The 26,092-nt window shown below is 38.9% G+C and overlaps 1 protein-coding gene across 1 annotated transcript in view; it reads right to left on the bottom strand.

Moving 5' to 3' along the window:
- Positions 1-26,092, bottom strand: part of FLT3 (fms related receptor tyrosine kinase 3) — a 78,360-nt gene that overhangs the window by 46,512 nt on the left and 5,756 nt on the right. Inside the window, exons 2-3 of the mRNA XM_053564048.1 lie at positions 10,932-11,053; positions 855-1,057 (exon numbers count right to left, since the gene is read on the bottom strand). Of these exons, the coding sequence (XP_053420023.1) occupies positions 855-1,057; positions 10,932-11,053 (325 nt within the window). The remainder of the gene's footprint in view (positions 1-854; positions 1,058-10,931; positions 11,054-26,092) is intronic.

Below are 26,092 nucleotides of genomic sequence, written 5' to 3' on the forward strand. Positions count from 1 at the left end.
CATTTCCAGAAGGAAACTTCTTGCTATTCCAACTAGAACAAGATGAAAACTTTCTAACCTTTTGGGTGGCGCCAGTAGCTCAGTGGGTTGGGTGCCAGCTATATAGACTGAGGCTGGCGAGTTCAAACCTGGTCTGGGCCAGCTAAAACAACAATGACACTACAACTAAAAAATAGCCGGGCCTTGTGACGGGAGCCTGTAGTCCCAGCTACTGGGAGGCTTAGGCAAGAGAATTGCTTAAGCCCAAGAGTTTGAGGTTGTTGTGAGTTGTGATGCTACGGCACTCTACTGAGGGCGATGTAGTGAGACTCTGTCTCAAAACTTTCTAACCCTTTATCTTTATCACAATATCCAATTTTAAAAAGACACTTTAAAAATCCCAAATATTCTTTTCACGATTTGCTTTACGTTTTGCCAGCCATTCACTGCTTTCTACATTCTTATAAGTTTTCATATATAATTAAATTAATATAGTTTATTTTTAGAGTAGTTATAGATTTACAGAAAAATTCAGTGGAAATCCTATTGTGTGTCCTTCTCTCCACACACACAGCTTCCCTTATTATTAACATTTTTCAGAGGTGTGATATAGTTGTTACAATAGATGAACCCATATGGATACATTGTTGATTAAAGTTCATAGTTTAATATATTAGAGTTCACTTTTGTAATTTGACAGATACATTGTGTCATGTGTTCATGCCCTAACTATATTTAGTGCATTATTTCGCTGGAGATAAAGAGCTACAGTAAACATGGACAGAAACTTGAAGAGGAATTCCAAATGAACCACATTTTATGGAAGAAACTATTCCTCTAAAAATCCTAGTGGTTGCACAGCCCCCTTCTCTTACCTGTTTTGTAAATCAAAGTGTGGCTGGCAATTCAGGGAGCTGTGCTTAAACACCCAGAGACACGATATGTTCCCGGGCGTGTTGACCAGTACTTGCAGTGTGATGGACGCAAACACGTCCACTTCCACAGTGGCAGCTTCGTATGCTGTCCCGGAGCTCTTGGATCTCAAAGCACACCCAAGGTCTTCTGGTGATTCTGACGCCTACATTATAGATAGAACAAGGAAATTCATAACAACTGTAACTTTCATGCCGCCCCTTCTTCGGAAAGTTTACCACGCACATGCACGCTGACACATTGCACACAACACCCGTGCATGCTGTAACCCATTGAGAACATATTAGTAACCAAAAATCCTATTAAATGTAATTCTCCAAAGAAAAGATAAATAACTTTAGGCTGCATTTCTAAAATGTCATATGGACTGTTACGGGTTAAGTTTTGTCCTCCTCCTCTAGATTCATATGTTGAGGTCCTACACTTCAGTACCTCAGAATATGGCTTACTTGGAGATAGGGTTTTTACAGAGATAGGTTAAAATGAGGTTATTAGGGTGAACTTTAACCCAATATGACTGGCAACCTTATAAGAAGAGGAGATTATTGAGACAGGTACATGGACAGGGAGAACGCCACATGAGCGAGAAGGCCAACGAGAGAGGCCTGGCCCTTAGAAGGAACCAAACCCACCAGCATCTTCATTTTGGACTTCTAGAGTCCAGAATCGTGAGACAATAAATTTCTGTTGTTTAAATCACTCGGTCTACAATACACATACTTTGTTACATTGGTCCTAGCAAACTACCGTACGGACCAGTGATTTTCGACAGGTGTGCCACGGCACACTGGTGTGCTGTGAGAGGATCGTAGGTGTGCTGTGAAAAATGTTAAAAATCATTAATTAAATTATTCTTGAAAGCAGTTCAAAGCACAGTATGTTCTTTTTTCTTAAATCAACATAATTTAAGTGTGCTATGGAAGTTTAACTATAGGTTCAAGTGTGCCATGAGAAAAAAAAGGTTGAAAACACTGATGTAGACAATAATGATAAAATTCATAATATATAGATAAATATATGTATGACTATTGGCCTATGATAGAATTTACACAGCAACGGTAAATTGGTATCTGTGTTAGAGGAAATTTAAAAACCACCTTTTCCTGGACAGATGTACCTACAGACTCATCGCAGCCACCACCTTCTTTGTTTGCTTTAAATAATCAAGATACACCTTCCACCTCCCTAACAGGTGAGCAGCATAACAGGTGAGCAGCACTTGCACTCACACACGTGTGCGCACACGCACACTTTTGCAGGTGAAGAGCAAAGTAGCTCTTCTGCTACCGATCATAAGCCATATTTCTGGTATTATTTGTTCACTTATTCAGTTAGTGTCTGATAAGTTTTCTTAGTCAATATCTGGCAAGTGCAAGAGCATCTGCTGCGTCCTATGAGACTAGAAAGAAAAGACACTGATCTTGTCTTTAAAGAGTTTTGAATCTAGCAGGGAGAAATAACAGGACAAAGATGATGTGCTCCATAAAAAGATACCAACGATTTTGAAAGGCATATTTCAACTGCTCTGAAACTTCAAAAGAAGGAGAGGAGACAGAGGAGACTTCTAAGTGGGTATGTTGAGGACCTTGACCCAAGTCCAACAACTGACTTTAAAAGATGGGTGCCGGGGTCCTGTCCCAGGAGTGGGGTCTCTCAGGACCTGTGGAAACAGCAGTGATCAACTGGGAAAAAATAAAAGTAAAAGCTGTGAGAGGTAAAGGGACAGGACACACAGAATGGATTTTAAAAGGTGGGAACAGGGGCTTGAGCTGTTCTCTTGATCTCTGCCCTGGCCATTACACAAATCCATGCAATGGGTATTTCCTTTTGGAAGGTTGTTGACTATTGAATGGGCAGGGGTTAGCCTGGTTAATGTTCCTTCCCAGGCTTCACACACAGCTTCTGCTATGGCCATTGTTCTTCAGAGTGCCTACAGACCCAGCAGAGGTGTTTATAAGCTGTATCCCTTACAGAACAGGCTTCCAGTAAAAGCAGAAACTTCCCAGACAAGTAATTCAATTGTTATGTTAAAAGTAAGCTAGCTGGGGGCAGGTGGGGGTGGGGGGTGGGGGGTGGTGGTGCCCATAACTCAGCAGTTAGGGCACTGGCCACATGCCCCGGGGCTGGTGGGTTGGATCCTGGCCTGGGCCTGCTAAACAAAACAAAATAGGTGGGCATTGTGGCAAGTGCCTGGAGTCTCACTATGTCACCCTCCGTAGAGTGCTGTGGCATCACAGCTCAAAGCAACCTCAAATTCTTGGGCTTAAGTGGTTCTCTTGCCTCAGCCTCCCAAGTAGCTGAGACCACAGGTACCCACCACAATGCCCAGCTATTTTTGTTGTGGTTGCAGTTGTCATTGTTGTTTAGCTTGCCCGGGGCCAGGTTTGAACCCACCACCCTTGGTGTATGTGGCTGGTGCCATAACCACTGTGCTACCGGCACCAACCCTAGAGAGAACTTTTAAAAATTAAAGGACACAGGACCAAACATAGAAAAATGAGAAAAATACCTGAGTAGACAATTCAGCAAAAACATATAAAGAATGGCCCTCAAACATATGAGAAAACGTTTAAACTCGTTTATAATTAGATAATCATAAATTAAAACACCAAGACATCACTTCTTATTCTGACTGTCAAAAAATTAAAAACCATGACAACAAATTCTGTTGGTGAGGCTGTGAGGAAACAGTTTCTCTCCTACAGTGCTGGAGGAACGCACATTGACACAACCCTTCTGGAGAGGAATTTGGCAACATCTAATAAAACTACACATGCACTCGCCATTTGAGCCAAAAATTCTAGAATATACCTCCAACAATTAATTGTAGCATGATTTTCATTGCAAAATATTGGAAACAACCTAAATGTTCATACATGGAAGAGTGGTTGAATAAACTCCATGAAGTACTACGCAGCTATGGAAAAGATAGAGGACACCTCTGTGAACTAATCTGGTGTGATTTCCTGGATGCACTGTTAAGTGAAGAAAAGTAAGTGCAGAAAATATATCCACATCGGTTATAATTACGTTCTGATAGTCAAAAACATCTAGAAATAAAAAAATACATATATCTACATTGAAGTATGTTACACCACTTAGGAAGAAGGGAATATAAAGAGGTACACACCATCTGCTCATTTGTGCACCATAAATATAGGACCAAAATCAAAACATCTAGAGAGATTGGTTAACTGTAGGAGGTGTGTGAGAAGGGGACAGAAACTTGGCGGCAGAAACAAGAAGGGAGTGGCACTTCTCTGCGTGTGCCATTTCACAGAGCTCTGACAACAGCAAAGTCATGTTTCACAAAGTCAAAAACAAGTATTTAAACCAAGCAGGATATGAGAGGGAATGGGATGGGGGGGAGGTAACAAATGGGATACAAACCAAATTAATTTAATTATATTATAAATAAACAACAAAACCATAGTGAAAAGGATGAGAAAGAAAAGAACTAACCTAGGTAACTTTGGAAAATATTACTCTGGATACAAAGCTAAAACCAAAAGGACCATATACAAATACTATGTTTTAGTTGGTAAATCTTTTTCTCACTGGGGTATGAATTAGCAATTCTAAAACTAGTTTATCCATATACTATATTTCCCAGCTCTGTCTGCCAAGAGAGCCTAGATGCAATGGCAGCCCAACAGAAATGAGCACATCTAGTCCTCAAAACTTGACTTCTAAATACTATCCCCCAAGAAACCAGGGCTCCTTGGAGAAGTGCTTAATTCCAGGGTAAAGGCAAGAAAAATGCAAGATGAGACTGAATGATCTTGCACTGCCAGCAGGTAAGGAAGGGCTTGAGAAAAGATGGAGACATGTTGAAAGCAGAGAGAAGCCAAACTGAAGTGGCTCCCAACGGCCACAGCTGCAACAATTTGAGCAACAAAATCAAAGAGCAATAAACAATAATCACTAAAATCCGTAGCATAAAATAAATATCCATGAGCCCATACTGATATATTGTGAATAAATAACTGAATAAATTAAAAAATAGAGAAGAGGAAGGTGTCCCCCAGAAGAATTCCAATTAATAAACAGAAGGAATGAAGGAAAAAGTGAACCAGCCCTAGGCAAACACCACGGTAGTAACTGCAGGCAAGACCCACCAAAAGATGCTGAAATCAGTGGTGGAAACTGGAGAAGTAGGATATTTGCATCTCCCCTAAGATGTTTATGACAAGGGAAACAATAGCAAGTTTACAGTGGAGAAAGTTGGCACACAATGACTTAAAGGTGCACACCACTGTGGGGGCAGGACGGCTTGTTTTCACATGTTCCTGACCCCCCCACCCCGTTGGTTTTCCTTTTTTTTTTATTTCAGATTAATATAAGGGCACATATGATTGGGTTATATCCCCCATTGGTTTTTGGGTGTTCTAATTGGTCTAGGTGACATCCTATAACTCCTAATAGGATGAGCTGAGAAGGACTCAGCATTACTTCTGGGAAATTCTTTCCAAAAATGAATAATTTCAATCTCCCTGTGAAAAAAACATCAGACAAACCCAAATTGAGTGATACTCTATAAAACAGCTTCTGACTACTTTTCAAAAAGTCAAAGGCATGAAAGATTAAGAAAGCTGAGGTGGCAGCGCCTGTGGCTCAAGGAGTAGGGCGCTGGTCCCATATGCCTGAGGTGGCGGGTTCAAACCTAGCCCCGGCCAAAAACCACAAAAAAAAAAAAAGAAAGGCTGAGGAGCTGTCACACACTGAAATAAGCTAAAGGGACCTGACACCCAATGCATACAAGGTCTTGGACGGGATCACGGAATGAAAAAGGCCATCAGTGGAAAAATTGGGGAAATTTGAATTAGGCATGTAGGTTAGTTAATTTCCTGGTTTTGATCATTGTACAATGGTTATGTTAGATGTTAACATGAGGGGGGAAGGTGATGAGTATATAGGACCTCTCTGCTCTATATTTTTTAACTGGTAAATGAAGAATTGCATGTATTTATGGTGTACACACGCACACACACACACAAAGTAGAATGATTAAATCAAGTACTTAACATTTCCATCACCTTCCATTTTATAGGATAAGAACATTTCAAATCCATCCCTTAGCAAATTTTAAGGGCTGTTTATAGTACATTATTATTAACTATAGTCATCATGCTGTAAATAGATCTCTGGAACTTATTCCTTCTAACTGACACTCTGTAACCTTTAGCCAACATCTCCCTATTCCCTGCTCCCTCATGTTAGCTTTGCAAGTTTTCTATAAATTTCAAATTCTTTCAAAATGAAAAGTGTTTAAAAATTAATTCAAATAGACAAATCTGTCTCAGAGGAGACAGAAGAGCAAAGAGAAGCATGATAAAAGTACAGCACAAAGGTGGTTGGTGACAGGGCACCGGAAGTACTTGCTTGAATAGCACAGTTATGTGTACCAGGAGTGGAGGGATGCTCTTGACAGCCAGGCCAAGTTCGTCAGTGCTGAGCCAGGCTGAGGCCCATGGTACCACGAGGCACTGGAATTTAAGACATTGTGGCATTTAAAATCCACAATGTTAAAAAAAAAAAAAACTGAACTTCTATAATTACAGTTATGTTCACTCCATAGATCTTCTTAGAAAAATAATCACTAAATAAGGATATGAAGTTGCCTAAAAATCTCTAACACATTTCCCTGCTTACATAAGTAAAACAGCTGGGTAAGCTATGAAAAGTCCAGCAGAACTACATAAGGTGATCTATTTTTAATAGTAGAAAGTCTACTATTCTTTTCCAAATCATTACTACAGAAGCCCTCCAACTGAACAAAACAAAACAAAAAAAACGAGCTTCAGCAAAAAACATCTTCAGCAAAAAACCGAGCTCATTAGATGAAGACCAGACTAAGCAAGAGAGACCCCCATCTCTGAAAATAGCCAGGCACTGTGGTGGGGACCTGTAGTCACAGCTACTTGGGAGGCTGAGGCAAGAAGTTCACTTGAGCCCAAGAGTTTGAGGTTGCTGTGAGCTATGACACCACAGCACTCTATCCCAGGGCAACTGAGTGAGACTCTGACTCAAAAAAAAAAAGGGCAGCGCCTATGGCTCAAAGGGATAGGGCATCCATCCCATATGCTGAAGGTGGCAGGTTCAAACCCAGCCCCAGCCAAAATCTGAAAAAAAATCCAAAAATGTGTTTCCCAGAAATGGGATAAAGAAAATGAGCCAGCTGGTGCAGGCCACCTGCCCAAAATTAGAGGTCATGGTAATCAAACGCCTTTGGTAAACTCAAGTGACTTTGGTTCTTCACAAACAGAAAGCCCATCATTAAAACAGTAGAGGGTAAAATGGGGAAAGATCATAAAATCAAAATATAAATATTGAATACATACATGTTGGTTTTTTTAAACTTAATTTAGGAGCTAGGGTTAACTCTTCCCCATGCTAAGCAAAACAAATGGTCTTCCAATAGCCTTTAGACTCTGAAGATACTGTCCACAGTTGTGAAAATGCTGTTGCAAATATACTTCCTCATGAAATATTTGTATTCCAATTTATTGAACCTGACTGTCAAGCACCTCACTTTGACTTAAGCATGATTTTTGGAAGGGGATTTTGTGATTCTGTTTTGTTTTGTTGGGGTTTCTCAGGACCATGAAGTGATGGCTCAGTTCTGTTCAGGAGGAGTTTGAGACTAAATGCAGCCTTGACTTTCTGGAGGAAAAGAAGTATACGTGAACTTGTAGCCTATTCAGTGAAGAGAGATAACCTTAGAGGTAAAGTGGATTGCATGCCTGTCTCTCTAAGAGTTTGCAGGAAGAAGAAAAACAGCCTGTCTCGCTTGGCTGCTGTGTAGACTCTGTCTCCAGGAAAGTCATTACTTAAAAGCAGATTTGAAGACTATGTAACGTTGGTCTAAGACTATGCACCCAGTTGGTCTAAGGTACATGCAAGCAGTCATAAAAAGAGATGGTCCCAAACCATCACCCCAAACAGAGATTATACATATCTAAGTGATAAAAATGTTCAGATTTTAAACAACAATGAAGTCGACTATGGGAACAGTAAAACCATCTTACTCTGGTTCCAGGATGTACTGGTAAAATAGCTGAGGACGGAGATGCTTACGTATGGCAGTGGGTTTGACAAGTTTTTGTGTTTTGAAGAATGCTTGGTTATTCAAAACATCCCCAGGCTAAAGATCCCCAGAAAGATGTCTCATGTGAGGACAGCAAACTATGGAAGAAATCTAAACTTTTTTAAGCTGCTGAAACCTGTACAATCTACTTTACTTTGAAGTGGAAAATATCCAAAAAAGAGTGGCTTCAACTCCAAAGAACTCAAAGTGCACTATGAAGACTGTTCATCTTTGCAGCAGTTAGGGTTTATATGGTTATTTGTTTAAGGCGGTTTAAGAACCAGTGGGTCTGGAAAATAATTGACAGTATATATATATATATTTTTTTTTTTTTTCACAAATAGGATTCTTTATTTGTCATTATTAAAAGCCTGAATTTTAGACAGATTCTTGGACTGGTGGTTCATATCCATCAGCTCGTTCAACGTTAGCACCTGTCTCGTCCCCAGTAGCTTTTCCAGAACTACAACCTTCACCACGAAGCTCCATGAGTTTTCCCAATTCAAACTTGGGTTTCTTCAGCATTTTTACTTTTCAAACGAAGACATCATGGAGAGGATAAATAAATTGGCATGCCTTTTCTATGTCTTTTCCAATGCTATCTGGGATCAATTTCTTGACAACTTCTTTCAAGTCATTGGTCTGCACCTCTCTGGTCATGATTTCCATCATTTTCTTCCGGATTTGGTGAACCCGTTGGTGCTGGGCGTAAGAGGTCTTCCGTATCTGATTGTTGCGTTTTTTAGTAAAACCAGCACAGAACAGACGAAGCAAATAACCATCGGCAGTCTTAACATCAACATGAGCTTCAATCATAGCACTTTCTTCTTGGCTACCTTTTTGCCGCCTTTGTAAGGCGCTTGTTCCTGCCGACCGCCATGACTGTGCTCAGGGAGCCAAAAGGGCTAATTGATAGTATATTAAAAAATAATACAGGATTTATTCCTAGGAACCAAGAACAATCATCATCAATTTTTTAAGATTGTGCTTTATTTATTTACTTAAATTTTTTAGAGACAGGAACTCACTCTTTCTTCTAAGGTGGGGCGCAGTGGCTGGATCACAGCTTACTGCAGCCTCAAACTCCTAGGCTTCAAGTGCTTCTCCTGTCTCAGCCTCCCAAGTAACTAGGACTACATGCATGTACCTCCTTGGGTTGCTGTTTTTATTTTACTTTTTTGCAGAGACTGAGTCTGACTATGTTGCCCAGGCTGGTCTTGAACTCTTGGCCTCAACCGATCCTTTTGTCTCAGCCTCCCTTAGTGCTGGGATTACAGATATGAGCCACCACGACCCACAAAAAATCATGTATTAAATTGGAGGTTTCACATTTGCATAGAATGTTTTATTGAAACCTGTTTCACACTGTTTTTAAAACTTGAGACTAGGGCGGCGCCTGTGGCTCAAGGGGTAGGGCGCAGGTCCCAAATGCCGGAGGTGGTGGGTTCAAACCCAGCCCTGGCCAAAAACAAACAAACAAACAAAAAAAAAACTTGAGACTATCTCCATTATCTCTTATTTGGGGAGAACATGTCATCATGTTATGTGTTTATGTATTAAATGCCTATTTAAAAATAGGGTGGCTATTTGCATGACTCTTTAAGTGGAAATGTCCAAGGAGTTGACTAACTTATTTTTTTGGTGTATGTAGAGTTCTAATATTTTCACTTTCCCATGATTTAAGCTTCCTTCAAGTAAATTCACTAATTATAAAAAACAAAAAGTAGAGGGGTGGAAATAGCTATGTTAGATGAACCGTATAAAAGAGAGGAGTGATGAAAAATAAGGTTGGAACTTGAAGGACCCAGAGCCAGATTATGGAGCAACTTGGACATCAGTCTGTGTAATGGGAAGTCAAAGGCTCTGAGCCAGGCGGCGAAGGGTCAGAGCCACACTGCAGGGAATGCTAGGCCAGCAGCCACAACAGGGATACACCTCAGCCAAGAGGCCCCTTCAGATATTACTGTGCTCATGAAGGAGTTATGAAGGCTTGACTCAAGGAAGTAGCAGTGAGGCTAGAGAATATGAGGTGATTGTAAGAGAACTGTTAAAGGGAACTGATAAGACTGTAACTGAGCAAGGTGAAGGCCAGGGAGGGGAAGTAGTCCAAAATGATGCTGCACTTTCAAGCCTGGAAACCAGTCAGGGGTACAGACAGAAATCAATTAATATAAGAATCAGAGCAAGTACAGGGAAATAGAAATGGAATAAATTGTTATCGGTGGATTTTAGTATGCTACTGGAATATCTACTTATATACAGAGGGAAGTTGGAAATTAAGGATTCAGGCTTGGGAGAGAAGCATGGATTCTCTTTAAGGAGTAAAGGAAACACAGCCCTCTGAAAACATCTTCATGCAGAACATGAAGGTTCTGCATCTATGAATTCAACCATCTACAGGTATTCAGAAAAAAAAAAATGTTGGTTGCATCTCTCCTGAACATGTACAGATTTTTTTCCTTGTCATTCCCTTAAAAATACAGTATAACAATTATTTATATAGCATTTACATTGCATTAGGTTTTATAATTCAGAGATGATTTAATGTATATGGGAAGATGTGTATACTTAGATACTATGCCTTTTTTTAAAAAAATCAAGGACTTGAGCACCCACAGATAGTGGCATCCATAGGAGTCTTGGAAATAATCCCCCGTGGATTCCAAAGGAAGATTGTAATCATTACTTCTTCATGTTGGGTACCAATCAGTCCCTTATGGAATCCACTACACCCAAAGAACATGGTTCTGGAGATAATGGAGTACCACCTAGCTAGGAGTATAGATGTTGCATCTGCACCAGATGTAAGTACATGATACAGTCGACTACATAAAAAAAGGGAAGCTCATTTAACCATGGTGGGTTTCAATAGCTTACAAAGTATGGTCTCTAGAGAAAAATAGCTAAAGGTATAGTTTTATTATTACTTTACCGTAGGATACGATGATGACTTCCGCACTGATGAATCATTGTTCTTATGATAGATTAAAACACACTTGAGCACAGGCGGATCTTGATTTGTGATAGCCCCAAATGTCATTGCTGAAAAAAGAACTGTAAAACAAAATAAAAACCATGATGTCGATACATGCACACCTTAAAAAAAAATATGTATTTATCTTACAACAACACAAGACAAAATGCAATCAGGGAAAATTGGCCAAACCAAAAGTATGTAGGAAATTCAATGTCATACCAGGTGAGTGTAATTTAAATCAAGAGCAGAGGTATTTAGAACAGGGCCAGCCAATAAAATTATCTTCTGTGATGGAAATGTTCTATACCTATGCTGCCTGATATAGTAGTCATGAGCCACATGTGGTTATTAAGCTTTTGAAATAAAGCTAGTATATCCGAGGAAATGATTATCTGTACACAAGCCATTCTTTTTTCATTACTGATGCTAATAGAATCTTGTCTTTGAAACCAGTCCCCTAAAATTTTCAGAATTATGTACCTTGTTAAGAGTCTATTTTCATCCACTGTGCCAAGTACTTAGTGGGCCTTTCCAATCTGGAAAGTCATATCCACCTGGTGTTTTCTTGAATTATTTCTTTGGTATCTTCTTTTCCCTTCCTTTTCCGCTCTCCTATTACTTGGATTTTTTTTTTTTTTTTTTGAGACAATCTCACTCTGATGCCCTGGTAGAGCCATGGCATCATCATTCACAGCAACCTCAAACTTTTGGGGATCAAGTGATCCTCTTGCCTCAGTTTTTCTATTCTTAATAGAGATGGGGTCCTGCTCTTGCTCAGGCTGGTCTAGAACTCCTGAGCTCAAGCAATCCACCCGCCTCAGCCCTTTAGAGTGCTAGGATTATAGGCCAGAGCCACTGCACCCAGGCTATTCAGATGTTTTTCACAAATGACTGGCAATCTTGACAGTCTGTTCACAAACAAGGTGTATAAGAACAAAGCGCTGTGAGAGTCCATCATAAGCTCTGTGCACATGGTGAGGCCTGTTGCCTGATATTTTCTGCAGGTTCATCTTTAGGTTGTTTCTCACAGGTTGGTCGGAATCCCCGGAGACAACTTTCTCTTGTCTATGGCCTATTTTCTGGGAGCTAGTGCCTGCAATCTATAACCTTTATGGGGGTTCCTGCTTCCCAGTTTTCTCGGCCTCCAGCTAAGATGCAGCTTTCTTCATGTGTTTTAAAGCTCTCAAAATTTTGTTATGCTCTCTTTTTCTATTCTCTTTGTCTTTATGTTTAATATCTTTTATTGTTTGTCCAGGGTTTTCTTGTTTCAGAATTGTGTTGAGGGACAATCAACAAATAAAAGTTGCATATATTTACCGTATACACCATGATATTTTGGTAATGTATACATTGTGAATCAAGTTAAGCAACCTATTCATCAGCTCACATACTTAATTATTCTTTTGGTGTGGTGAGAACATCTAAAGTCTCTATATAAATGATATATTTATATCATTAAAAAAATTTTTTTACTGTCATTTGAGACTGTCCTTTGCACTGTCATTTAATCAGGAAGTAAATATATGTGTTTGACCCTCTTTGTAATCTCATAATCTGAGGCAGCCTCAGAGAGTTTAAGAACTTTTCCTGCCCCACTCTGTAATATTACCTTTTAAGTGATTGTATTAGGTATAATTAACTTATAATAAATTATATACATTAAAAGTATACAATTTGGTAAGTTGATACATATGCACCTCTAGAACTGTTGCCACAATCAAGATAGCAAATTTATCCATCATGCCCAAAGTTTCTACAGGAGCCTTTTGTAACCCCTCCCTCCTACCATCCCAGGTCCCTGTGCTCAAGCCATCTCTGACCTGCTCTCAGCCACCATAGATTAGTTTGAATTTTCTAGAGTTTCATACAAATGAAACCATACAGTATAAACTCTTTTTTCAGGGGAGGGGTCCGGCTTCTTTCATTTGCGTATTTTTGAGATTAGGCCATATTGTATTATATGGCCTAATAGCAGTACTCTATTATATATATGTAACACAATATTTTAATCCATTTACCAATCTATAGACATTTGAGCTGTTCCCACTTTTGATCTTATAAAGCTGCCATGGACTTCTTGATCCATGAGAAAAGGTGGTAGTAAAAAAAATTTGTTTTAAGTAAAAAATAAAATAAAATACATTTAAAAAAGCCCAACAAAACTGCTGTGAGCATTTGTGTGAAAGTCTTGGTATGGACTAGTATACTTTCATTTCTCTTGGGTAAATACCAAGGAGGTGAATGCCCAGGTCATAGGGTACATCTAGATGGATATGTAACTTAAGAAAGTCCCAAACTGTTTACCAAAAATATTGTATCATTTTATATTCCCCCAGTAGTATATGGGAATTCCAGTTGTGTCACATCCTCACCAGATTTGGTATGATGAGACTTCTTAATTTTAGCCTTTCTAATACGTATGCTGTGTCTCATTGAGGTTTTTAATTTGCGTCTTTATACTAACAATGTTGAGCATCCTTTCAGAGACTTCTATAACTTCTTTGGTGGTGAGACTGTTCACATCATTTGCCCAAATCATCTTTTTTAATGGGGTTGCTTATTTTATTGAATTTTTTAATTGTCAAAAATTACATATACTCTTGGAGTACAATGTAATGTTGTAATATATATACATACCTCATTGGGGTTTTAATTGGCATTTCCCTGATGATTAGTGGTGTTGAGCATTTTTCCATATCCTGTTGACTATTATAAACAACAATGTCTTAAATATTTCAAAGAAGCTAGAAGAAAGGACTTGAAATGTTCCCAACACATAGAAATGATAAATACTCAAGGTGATAGATACTCCAAATACCCCAAATTAATCATCACACATTCTATGCATGCCTCAAAATATCACAGGTACTCCCCCAAATATGTAAAATATTATGTACCAAAAAATTTTAACAGTTTATGTGCTTATTTTTTTCATGGTGAAAGCATTTAAAATCTACTCTCTCAGCAATTTTCAAACATACAGTGTATTTTTTAATATGAGCACACTGACATTTATTTATTCAATTTAAAATTAACCAATGAGTGCCTACAATGACCCAGAAAAGAAATCATATATTACAAAATATAATCAAATGCTGACATTTATTTTATTTTATATAATACATTACGTTAACTATAGTTATCATGCTGGTACAACAGAACTCCAGAACTTATTTCTCCTGTATAACTGGAATATCTGTACTCTTTATTATGGGGTTTTGAGAGCTTTTAAAACTATCCGTAGTATTCTGGATAAAAGTCTTTTATCAGATATGTAAATATGATCAATATTTTCTACCAATCTGGGGCTTGTTTTTCAAAGACTAGAAATTTTTTTTTTTTTTGGCTGGGGCTGGGTTTGAAACTGCCACCTCCAGCATATGGGACCGGCGCCTTACTCCTTGAGCCACAGGCGCTGCCATAAAGACTAGAAATTTTTAATATTGAAGATGTTGAAGTTATTAACTTTTCTGTTATGAATCATGCTTTTGGCTTTGAATCTCAAAAACCTTCATCCAATCTAAAGTCAGAAAGATTTTCTCATAGAAGTTATGTAGTTTTAGGTTTTGCATTGGTTTTACATTCACATTTTAGCTTTACATTCAGGTGTATGATCCATTTTGAGTTAACTTTACATAGGGCATGACATTTGGGTCAAAGTTTTGCATATGAATGTATTTGCATATGAATATCCAATTGTTTGAGTACCCTTTGTTGAAAGACTGATTTCTCCACTGAAACTACTTCTACCCCTTTGTCAAATATAAATTTACCAGTGATGAGCACTGGAATATAGCCTACAGCCAGGAATAAATCAGGACTCAAGCATTTCAAAAATGATCCACGTAACCTAAAATATTCGTATCCCTTAATTTTAAAATTTTAAAAATAAATGGACTAAATATTTCTGGTATATTTCTGAATCACTATTCTGTTCCATTAATCTGTTGGTATATCTGAAGGCCAATTTCACATTGTCTGGGTTACTGTTGCTTTATAATAAGGTTTGAAAGCAAGTATTATGTAGAATATTAATGTTAGATATCCTCTAACTTTGTTCTTCATTTATAAGTTGTTTTTTTGTTGTTCTAGGTCTCCTGTATTTCCCTGTGAATTTTATAATCAGCTTGTTAATTTCTGCCAAAAAAGATCTCCAGGCATTTTACTAGGGATTTAATTGAATCGCTTGATCAATTGAGGCAAAACTGACATTTATCAGTATTGAGTTTTCTAAAACATAAACATGGTATATTGCTTCTTTTATTTTAGGGATTATTTCATTTCTCTTAGCAATGTTTCATAGTTTTCAATATATGCATCTTGCCTATCTTCATTCCTGTTTCATATTTTTAGACGATATTTTGGTATTTTTCACTTCAATTTCTTTTTTTTTTGGTTGCAGTTTGGTCGGGGCCAGGTTCGAACCTGCCACCTTCAGTCAATGGGGCCGGTGCCCTATTCACTGAGCCACAGGCGCCTCACTTCAATTTCTGATTGTTATTTGCCGGGATATAGAAAGATGATTGATTTTTTTCCACATTGATATTACATCCTGCAAACTTACTGAACTTACTTATTCATGGTTTTGTAATGTTCTATAGGATTTTTTACATAGACTGTCATGTTGTCAGCAAAAAAACACAGTTTTACATCTTTCTTTCTAATGCGGGTGCCTTTCATTTCTTTTTTTTTTTTTTTTTTTGTGGTTTTTGGCCGGGGCTGGGTTTGAACCCGCCACCTCCAGCATATGGGACCAGTGCCCCACTCCTTGAGCCACAGGCACCGCCCCTCATTTCTTTTTCTTGCATTAATACACTAACTAGAATCTCTGGTACAATGTTGAACAGAAGTAATGAGAGTAAAGATCCTTACACTGTTTCTGATCTTAGGAGAAAGTATTTATTCTCTTACCATTATCTATGATGTTAGCTGTAGGCTTTTCTTTTTTCCCTTTTTTTTAGGCTGAGTCTCACTCTGGCACAAGCTGGATTCCAGGGGTGTGTACATAGCTCACTGCAGCCTCCACCTACTGGGTTTAAGTGCTCTTCCTCCCTTGGCCCCCTGAGTAACTAGGATGACAGTGCTCAGCTCATTAAAAAAATTCTGTAGATTTGGGGATCTTACTATGTTGCCCAGACTGGTCTAAAACTTCTGGCCTCAATTGATCCTCCTGCTCCAGCCTCCCAAAATGCTAGGGTTACAGGTGTAAGCCACCATTGGTTTTTCATAGATACCCTTAATTAGTTTGAAGAAGATCACTTTTTAAATTGATTTTATATATTTTTTTCTATTACTTGCTCCAGGCAGATCACTTCTATTTGTAGTTTGCTAAGAGGTTTTATCAATGATGGATGAATTCTGTCAAACACTTCTTCTGTATCTATTGAGATGATCTTAAACATTAGTTTTTGTTCTTTTTTTTAGCAATATTTCTTTTTTGGACTGTAAATATAGTAAACTGGATTGATAGATTGTCAAATGTAACCAACTCTGATCCCCTGGAATAAACACCAGTTGGATATTAAGTAATGCTTTTTAATATATCATTTAATTCAATTTTTAAAAAATATTACTAAGAATTTTTGCATTTATATTCGTGACAGTATTTGTCTACATAGTTTTAATATATTTGTCTGGTTTTGGTATCAGAGTAATGCTGGCCTCGTAAGTGTTATCTTTTCTTCAATTTTCTTTCTTTTTTTTGAGACAGAGTCTCACATTGTTGCCCTCTGTAGAATGCTGTGCCATCATAGCTCACAGCAAACTCAAACTCTTGGGCTCACGCAATCCTCTTGCCTCAGCCTCCTGAGTAGCTGGGACTACAGGTGACCATCACAAGGTCCAGCTAGTTTTAGAAACAGGGTCTTGCTCTGGCTCAGGCTGGTCTCGAACCTGTGAGCTCAGGCAATCCACCTGCCTTGGCCTCCCATATGGCTGAGATTACGGGCGTGAGCCACCTTGCTTGGCCCTTTTCTTCAATTTTCTGAAAGAGTTTGTATAATTGGTTTAATTTCTTCTTTAAATGCTGGGTGGATTTCCTAGTAAAGCCATCTGTTCCAGTAGTTTTCATTGTGAAAATATTTTAAAACACAAATTCAATTTCTTTACTATAGCATTATTTAGGTTATCAAACTTTTCTTGAATGAGCTTTGGTACTACGTGTCTTTGAAGAAGTTTTCCACTAAGTAAAAGTTGTCAAAAAGTAGAGACATAAAATTTCTAATAGTATTTACATATTATCATTTTAACATTTATAGATTCTGTAATGCTGTTGGCTCTCTATTTGTGTCTTCCTTTTTCTTTTCTTTCTTTCTTTTTTCTTTTTTTTTAATAGAGACAGGGTCTTGTCTTGCTCAGGCTGGTCTCAAACTCCTGAGCTCAAGTCATCCTCCCACCTCAGCCTCCTAGAATGCTAGGATTACAGGCATGAGCCGCCGCCTCTGGCCTCATTATATTCTTTTTTTTTTCTTTTCTTTTGAGACAGAGTCTCACTATGTTCTACCTAGAGTGCTGTGGCGTCACAGCTTGCAGCAACTGCAAACTCTTGGGCTTAAGCGATCCTCTTGCCTGAGCCTCCCAAGTAGCTCAGACTACAGGTACCTGCCATGTGCCTGGCTTGTTTTTTCAGAGATGAAGTTCAGGCTGGTCTGGTTCAGGCTGGTCTCAAATTTATGAGCTCAGGCAATCTACTCGCCTTGGCCTCCCAGAGCGCTAGGATTACAGACATGAGCCACTGCACCTGGCTCTCTTGCTCATTTTAATTTGCCACTTTTTTCTTATTTATTATGCTTGAATTGGATGTTGTTGATTTGAGATCTCTGTTCTTTGCTGATATAACTTAATCCTATAATTAATAATTAAATGATTATTTAATAACTAACAATTTAATATTAAAATTTCCTGTTAAGTCTGTTTTGGGGGCATCCCATAAATTCTGATATATTTCATTTTTATTCAATTAAAAATATTTTTTAATTTATCTTTTGGTTCCTCCCTCCCTTCTTTCTTTCTTTTGTGACAGAGTCTCACTACATCCCCCTCAGTAGAGTGCTATGGCATCACAGCTCACAGCAACCTCCAACTCTTGGGCTTAAGTGATTCTCTTGCCTCAGCCTCAAGTAGCTGGGACGACAGGCGCCCACCACAATACTCAGCTATTTTTTTGTTGCAGTTGTCATTGTTAGCAGGCCCAGATCAGGTTTGAATCCGCCTGCCTCAGTGTATGTGGCTGGCATCCTAACCACCGAACTACAGGCACCAAGTCTATCTTTTGGTTTCTTCTTTGACTCACGGGTTATTTAAAGTTTGGTTTCCCTCCAATGTACTCAATACTAATATGAAACCAATATGTAAACAACTACATGCCCACATGACAGAAAAACACAAGCATATTCTAGTGAGGGGGAGGGGAGAGTTGGAAAAGGGAAAGGGTCGGAGGGTGGGCAATTGGCAGGTTCTCACCTAATGGGCAGCAATGTGAGGGTACAGAATACCCTCTGGGGGAAGGGCTCAACTACAACTTGAACTTCTTAGAAACAAAAAGAAGATAACCTAAACATTTGTAACCTTCATAATAATCTGAAATAAAAGAATAATAATAAAGTTTGGTTTCTCATGGGGGATCTTCCAGATGTCTTTCTGTTATTAATTTTTAATTTAATATGTTGTAGTCAGAAGATACACTTTATATATCTTGAATCTTTTAAAATGTATTGAAGTTTGCTTTATGTTTCAGAATACGCTCTGTGTTGGTAAGTGTATTGTGTGCCCTTGAGAAGATGTCATTCGCATCATGGGTTGGGACGTTCTGTGATGTGCTTAGGTCAGGCTGCCTGATAGTGCTGTTCAGGTCTTCTATAGCTCACTGGTTTCTTTTTCCTTGTTCTATCAGTTATTGAAGGAGGAGTGTGGAACTCCTTGTATAACTGTGGATTAGTCCATTTCTCCCTGCACTCCAATCAAATTTTGCTCCATGTGTTCTCAAGCCCCATTATTAGATGCATAAAAATGCTTAAGATGGGCGGCGCCTGTGGCTCAGTGAGTAGGGCGCCGGCCCCATATGCCGAGGGTGGCGGGTTCAAACCCAGCCCCGGCCAAACTGCAACAAAAAATAGCCGGGCGTTGTGGCGGGCGCCTGTAGTCCCAGCTGCTCGGGAGGCTGAGGCACGAGAATCGCGTAAGCCCAAGAGTTAGAGGTTGCTGTGAGCCATGTGACGCCACAGCACTCTACCCGAGGGCGGTACAGTGAGACTCTGTCTCTACAAAAAAAAAAAAAAAATGCTTCAGATTTTTATGTCCTTTTGATGAATCAAGCATTATTGAAATGGCTCTCTGTGTTCCCAGCAATATTCTTTTCTCTGCAATACACTTTGTGTGATATTGTATTAGCCCCTCTACATCTCCTTTTGATTAGTGTTAGCATAAAACTTTTTTCTCATACATTGAACTTTAACCTATTTGTGTCTTCACATCTAGAATAGATTTCATTTATGTGGTATACAGTTGGGTCTTGTTGGATTTTTTAAAACAAATCTGACAACTTCTGCCTTTAATTGTGATATTTAGATCATTTAAATTTAATGACATTGATAATTGATGTGATTAGGTTTAAATTCTTGTTCCTTGTTTTATATTTGTCCTATCTGCTTTTTAATTCCATGCTCCTCTTTTTCTACCTACTTTGGGAATAAATAAGCTTTTTTTTGGTAATGTTTCCATTTTATTTCCTTTTTTGAATTATTAACTATAATTCTTCGTTTTGTTATTTTAGTAGTTTTTTGGGGTTGTTTTTTTTTTTTGAGACAGAGCCTCAAGCTGTCACCCTGGGTAGAGTGCCATGGCATCACAGCTCACAGTAACCTCCAACTCCTGGGCTCAAGCAATTCTCTTGCCTCCGCCTCCCAAGTAGCTGGGACTATAGGCACCCGCCACAACGCCTGGCTATTTTTTGGTTGCAGCCATCATTGTTGTTTGGCAGGCCTGGGCTGGTTTCGAACCCACCAGCTCAGGTGTATGTGGCTAATGCCTTAGCTGCTTGAGCCACAGGTGCCAAGCCTATTTTAATAGTTTTTGAAAGTCTATAGTACATACCTTTATCTTAACACAGTCTATCTTTAAGTGCTATTATACCACTTCAAATATAATTTCATCCCTTTCAGGATTTGTGCTATTGCTGTTGTATGTTGTACTTCTACATAACATATACATTCTACAAGACACTATTGTATGCTGTTATATGTTGTACTTCTATGTAACGTAAATTCTACAAGACGCTATTACTATTTTTGCTTTAAACAATAAGTTACTTATTTATTATTTATTATTATTATTTTTTGAGACAGAGTCTCATTATGTCACCCTTAGTAGAGTGCCATGCCATCACAGCTCACAGCAACCTCAAATTCTTGGGCTTAAGCAATTCTCTGGCCTCAGCCTCTCACATAGCTAGAACTACAGGTGCCTACCACAACACCCCACTATTTTATTGTTGTTTTTGATGCTGCAATTGTTATTGTTGCCTTAGCTGGCCCAGGCCTGGTTCGAACCCACCAGCCTCCGTGCATGTGGCCGGCACTCTATCCACCCACCTATTGTTGTTATTTTTGAGACAAGAGTCTCACTCTGTTGCCCCAGGCCAGAGTGCAATCTGGCCATCATAACTCACTGCAACCTCTAAAACTCCTGGGCTCAAGCAACTCTCCTGCTTCAGCCTCTGGAGTAGCTGGGATTGTAGGTGCATACCACTGACCCCAGCTAACTTTTCTATTTTGGGTAGAGAGTGTCTCTCAGTCTTGCTCAGGCTGGTCTTGAACTCCTGAGCTCAAGCAATCTTTCCACCTTAGCTTTCCAGAGGGCTAGGATTATAGGTGTGAGCCACCATGCCTGGAGTAAACAGTAAATTGTCTTTTAGCAGGGATTTAAAAAATAAGAAAAAAGTCTATATTTACTTGCATAATTATCATTTCCATTATTTTTCATTCCTTTGTATTATATTTTCATCTTGTATTATATTATCTTTGTGCCTAAAGAACTTTCTTTAATATTTCCTGTTGTGCCAGACTGGTAGTGATTATTTCTTTTTAGTTTCTCTACATCTGAAAACATATTTGTTTCTTCTCCATTTTTGAAAAATATTTTCTTTATATATAAATTCTACATTCATATTATTTTTCCTTCAGTCCTTTAAAGATGTTGTCTTTTTTTTTTTAACTTACATTGTTCATGACAAGAAATTTGCTAAATGAGTGTATCTTTTTATTCTGAATGATGATAAGATTTTCTCTTTTGTCAGGCTGGTGACTCACACCTGTAAACCTAGCATTTTGGGAAGCCAAGGCACAAGGATCGCTTGAGTCCAGGATGTCAAGACCAGCCTGGGCAACATGAGACCCCATTGTGCTCTTAAACAAAAGATTTTCTATTACTGGTTTTAACCAATTTGATTAAAATGAGCCCTTTGAAGTTTTCTTCATGAGCCATGTGCTTGAGTGTCATTGGACATCTTGTATCTGTGGTTTTATAATTTTTATCAGATCTGGAAAGTTTTTTCCTTTATTACTTCTTCAAGTATTTTTTCTTTTTGTCATCATCCTCCTCTTCATTCTCTCCTTCAGGGACTCTAATTGCATGTGTATTTGACTATTTGAATCAGCTCCTTGATTCTCTGTTCATTTTGTTTAATATTTTTTTCTCTGTTCATTTTGAATATTTTCTGTTGCTATCCCTTCAAATTCACTAATCTTTTCTTCCAAAGTGTTTAATCTGCAGTTACTAATTTTATACTGTGTAATTGTGGTTTTCATCTCTAGACGTTCAATTTGGGTAATTTTTAATACCTACTATGCCTCTATTTAACATGTACAGTCTTTCTTCAATCTTAAGGAATATATGGAATATTGTTATAATAACTGCCTTAATGTTCCTGCCTACTAATTCCATATTCCATGACATTTCTTGGTCCCTTTTGGATGATTGATTTTGCTCCTTATTATGAGTTGAATTTTTCTCCTTTAGTTGTCTAATAATTTATAACCTAGTGCCAGATATTGTGAATTTTACCTGGTGCCAGATGTCTTTGTAATCTGTTAAATATTCTTGAACAGTTTTCTGACATGCAATTAAATTTATTGCAACATTTTGTTTGCAGGTGGGTCCAGAGCTGTGTTTATAATCTAGGGCTAATTTTGTTCTAGTAGTATACTTCAACAACATTAACAAATTATTGGCTCAGCACCTGTAGCCAAGAGGCTAAGGCACCAGCCACATATACCAGAGCTGGCAGGTTCAAATCCAGCCCAGACCTGCCAAACAGTGACAACTACAACCAAAAAATAGCTTGGCATTGTGTGGGTGCCTGTAGTCCCAGCTACTTTGGAGGCTGAGGCAAGAGAATAGCTTAAGCCCAGGAATTGGAGGTTGCTATGAGCTATGATGCCATGGCACTCTACCCAGGGTGACAGCTTGAGGCTCTATCTCAAAAAAAAAAAAAAAAATTAACAACTTATATTCTTCAAAAGCCATTGTTAGAAAACGAAAAGACAGGGCAGCACCTGTGCTCAATGAGTAGGGTGCGGGCCCCATATACTGAGGGTGGCGGGTTCAAACCCAGCCCTGGCTAAACTGCAACAAAAAAATAGCTGGACGTTGTGGCAGGAGCTCCAGCTACTTGGGAGGCTGAGGCAAGAGAATTGCCTAAACCCAGGAGTAGGTGGTTGCTGTGAGCTGTGTGACGCCACGACACTCTACCGAGGGTAATAAAGTGAGACTCTGTCTCTACAAAAAAAAAAGAAAGAAAGGAAAAAAATGAAAAAACAAGACACAAACTGGAAGAAAAATTTTCTAAACACCTATCTGACAACCTAGACACTCGTAGCTCAGTTGTTGGGGTGCCGTCCACATACACCAAGGCTGGTGGATTCAAACCTGGCCAGGGCTTGCTAAAACAACAATGACAACAATAACAAAAAAAATAGCTGGACATTGTGGTGGGCACCTGTAGTCCCAGCTACTTGGGAGGCTGAGGCAAAAGAATCACTTAAGCCCAAGAGTTTGAGGTTGCTGTGAGCTGTGACGCCACAGCACTCTACCGATGGCCACAAAGTGAGACTCTGTCTCAAAAAAAAAACTATCTGACAAAGAACTTATATCCATGAGAAACAGAGAATACTTTAAAGCAAATAATAAGAAATCAAACACCCAATTAAAAAATGGGCAAAAGATATTAGAAAGCACTTCACTAAGATGTCAATTGAGCATATGAAAAGACGCTTAACATTATTAGTCATTAAGGAAATGTAAATTAAAACTACAATGACATATCGCTATATCCCTATTAAAACGGTTAAAAGACAAAAACAAATTGACAATAACACATGCTGACAATGAGGATGAACAATTACAACTCTCATACATTTTTGCAGTAGATGAAAAATGCTATAATCACTTTGAAAAACAGTTCAGCAGTTTCCTATAAACATTCAATTAGTGTACAATCCCACAATACAATACCACTTCTAGGTATTTACCTCCCCCAAAGAAATTAAAACCAATACTCACACCAAAACCTATATTCAAATATTTATAGCTATTTTATTCATAAATGCCAGAAAATGGAAGCAAATATGGATAAGCAAATTGTGGCATATCCATACAATGGAACATTACTCAGCAAGAGAAAAGAAAAATACATAACATGGATAAATCCCAAATAGTTATGCTATGTGAAACAAACAGGTTCATGGACTATATATTATAAAATCCACTTATGTGACATTCTGGAAAAGGAAAAATGATAGCAACAGAATGGAGATTACCGGCTGCTAGGGATTGAGGTTGATTACAAAGGGACATAAAGAAACTTTGGGAAATATTCTATAAGTTGATGTATTTAACAGTTAAACTTATAAAACTACACACTTAAGAGGGTGAAATTTACTATATGAAAACTGTACCTCAATAAACCTGAAGCTTAAAAAGGCAAGTGGGGCCTTGTGTGTTGGCCTGCAATCCTAGCACTCTGGGAGGCCGGACTGGGTAGATCACTTGAGCTCAGGAGCTTGAGACCAGCCTGAACAAGATCTAGATCCACCCAGACTCTTCTAAAAACAGAAAAATTAGCTGGGGTGTTGTGGCAGATGCCTGTAGTCCCAGCTACTCAGGAGGCTGAAGCAGGAGGATTGCTTGACCCCATGAGTCTGAGATTGCTGTGAGCTATGCTGCCACCACAGCACTCTAGCCTGGGCAACAAAGTGAGACCCTGTCTCCAAAATAAATAAATAAATAAATAAATAAATAAGGCAAAGAAAGATTTGCCACCATCCAGTATTAAAGTTTTTCCTGGGTGGAGCCTGTGGCTCAGAGGAGTAGGGCGCCGGCCCCATATACCGGAGTTGGCGGGTTCAAACCCGGCCCCGGCCAAAAACTGCAAAAAAATAAAAATAAAAAAAGTAAAGTTTTTCCCAAGAATCCATTCCAAAACCTAGTGGAAATTATTAGAGTCCAGTTCCAAACACATTCAGAGCAATGAGGACAACTTGGGAATTGGAAACAAGCTCTCAAAATAGTATACTTTTAAGGAACAGAATTCTCTCTCTAAAACACAAATCAGAGCTGGTGCAGGGCTCACACCTATAATCCCACCAGCTCCCACCAGCTCTTTGGGAGGCTGAAGCAGGAGCAGCACTTGAGCCCCAGAGTTTGAGAACAACCTGGGCAACATAGTAAGACCCTCATCTCTACAAAAAATAAAAAAACAAGTAGCCAGATGTGGTGGTACATCCCTATAGTCCTAGCTACTTGGAGAATGGCTTGAGCCCAGGAGTTGGAGGCTGCAGTGAGTTATAATCGTGCTGATGCCCTCTAGTCTGGGTGACAGAATGAGACCCTGTCTCAAAACCAAAAAAACCTGAAACAAGCAAACAAAAATAATACAAAGCAGGGCATATTAATCCTCCATAACCGACAGCAATGGTTCTTTCCTTTTTTTGAGTCACAGACCCCTTGGAAAATCTGAGGAAAGCAACTAACCCACTATAAGTAAAAAACAAGAATAACGTGCACGCACACGTACGCACACAGATGTAACGAAGCCCCCGAAAGCCCTTCAGACACTCTTAGTCTACAACGTGATCGAGTCCGAACTCCTATTGCATCACCGAAACATTCCTTCCACAGGATGCATTCTGCTCAGGTAATTACAGTTTTTTGTTTTAAGCTATCCATTGAACAGTCTTTAAGCCACTTGCTGAGTTACAACTTTATAAATGATAGTTACTCTAACGCTGAGGACTTTATACACTGTGTCCCAGCAAGTTTGAATGGAATTCCAGTTTTCGCTCTGCTCCGTGTTTATTACTTCCGTGCTTTTTTTCCTTTGCTGTCCTGTTCTCACGCCCTCCTCTGTCTGTCGAGACTCACTGATTTCCCAGTCCTGGCTCTGGCTTTTCATCTCCTCTTAGGAGCGCTGCCTTATTCTCTGAGTCTGGGTTAGAGGCTCATCCTCTGTGCGTATTTCTAAAATTCCACTGCAAGTTTCCTTCTTTCTGTGTGTCTGACCTTTTCCCACAGGCACCCCCAGCATTAGACAATGAGCTCTTAAAGGGTAGGAAACAGTAGGGCACCTGGACACGGACTCAAAGTGTCTGTGCAAGGAGGAAAAGAGAGAAGAAGAGAGGGAAAGAGAGAGGGAGAGACATCTCGTGACTCTAAACTCCAACGATTGCTTCGGACTTTGTATCATTTTTTCTGCAAAGCATCTGCCTAACAAGGGGTGCAGCTGCGCTATGAGGTATTATCTCATGAAGGGGTAAGGTATCTGCTTATCTCCTTTCCACAAATGAGGAACTAAAGTGCAGAGAAATTTCCCGCCAGAGTAAAGAGCACATGTTTCCTAACTGTGGTGTTAGTCCTAATATATCTCTCTGCATTGCCTCCAAGAACAGAATACCTACCGTTAGGAAAATCAGAACTCAAATAGCGAAGTATTTGAAGACTGAATTCAGTGACTATATCTTATAATCAAGGCACAATATTTTAAAGAAATAATGGCAATATCCTGCTTCAGTGTAAACTGTAAATAATTCTATGGAGGATTTTTAGCTACCAAGTGACCTTATAAT

This window comes from Nycticebus coucang, chromosome 15 (assembly GCF_027406575.1).
Source record: "Nycticebus coucang isolate mNycCou1 chromosome 15, mNycCou1.pri, whole genome shotgun sequence".
Lineage (NCBI taxonomy): Eukaryota > Metazoa > Chordata > Mammalia > Primates > Lorisidae > Nycticebus > Nycticebus coucang.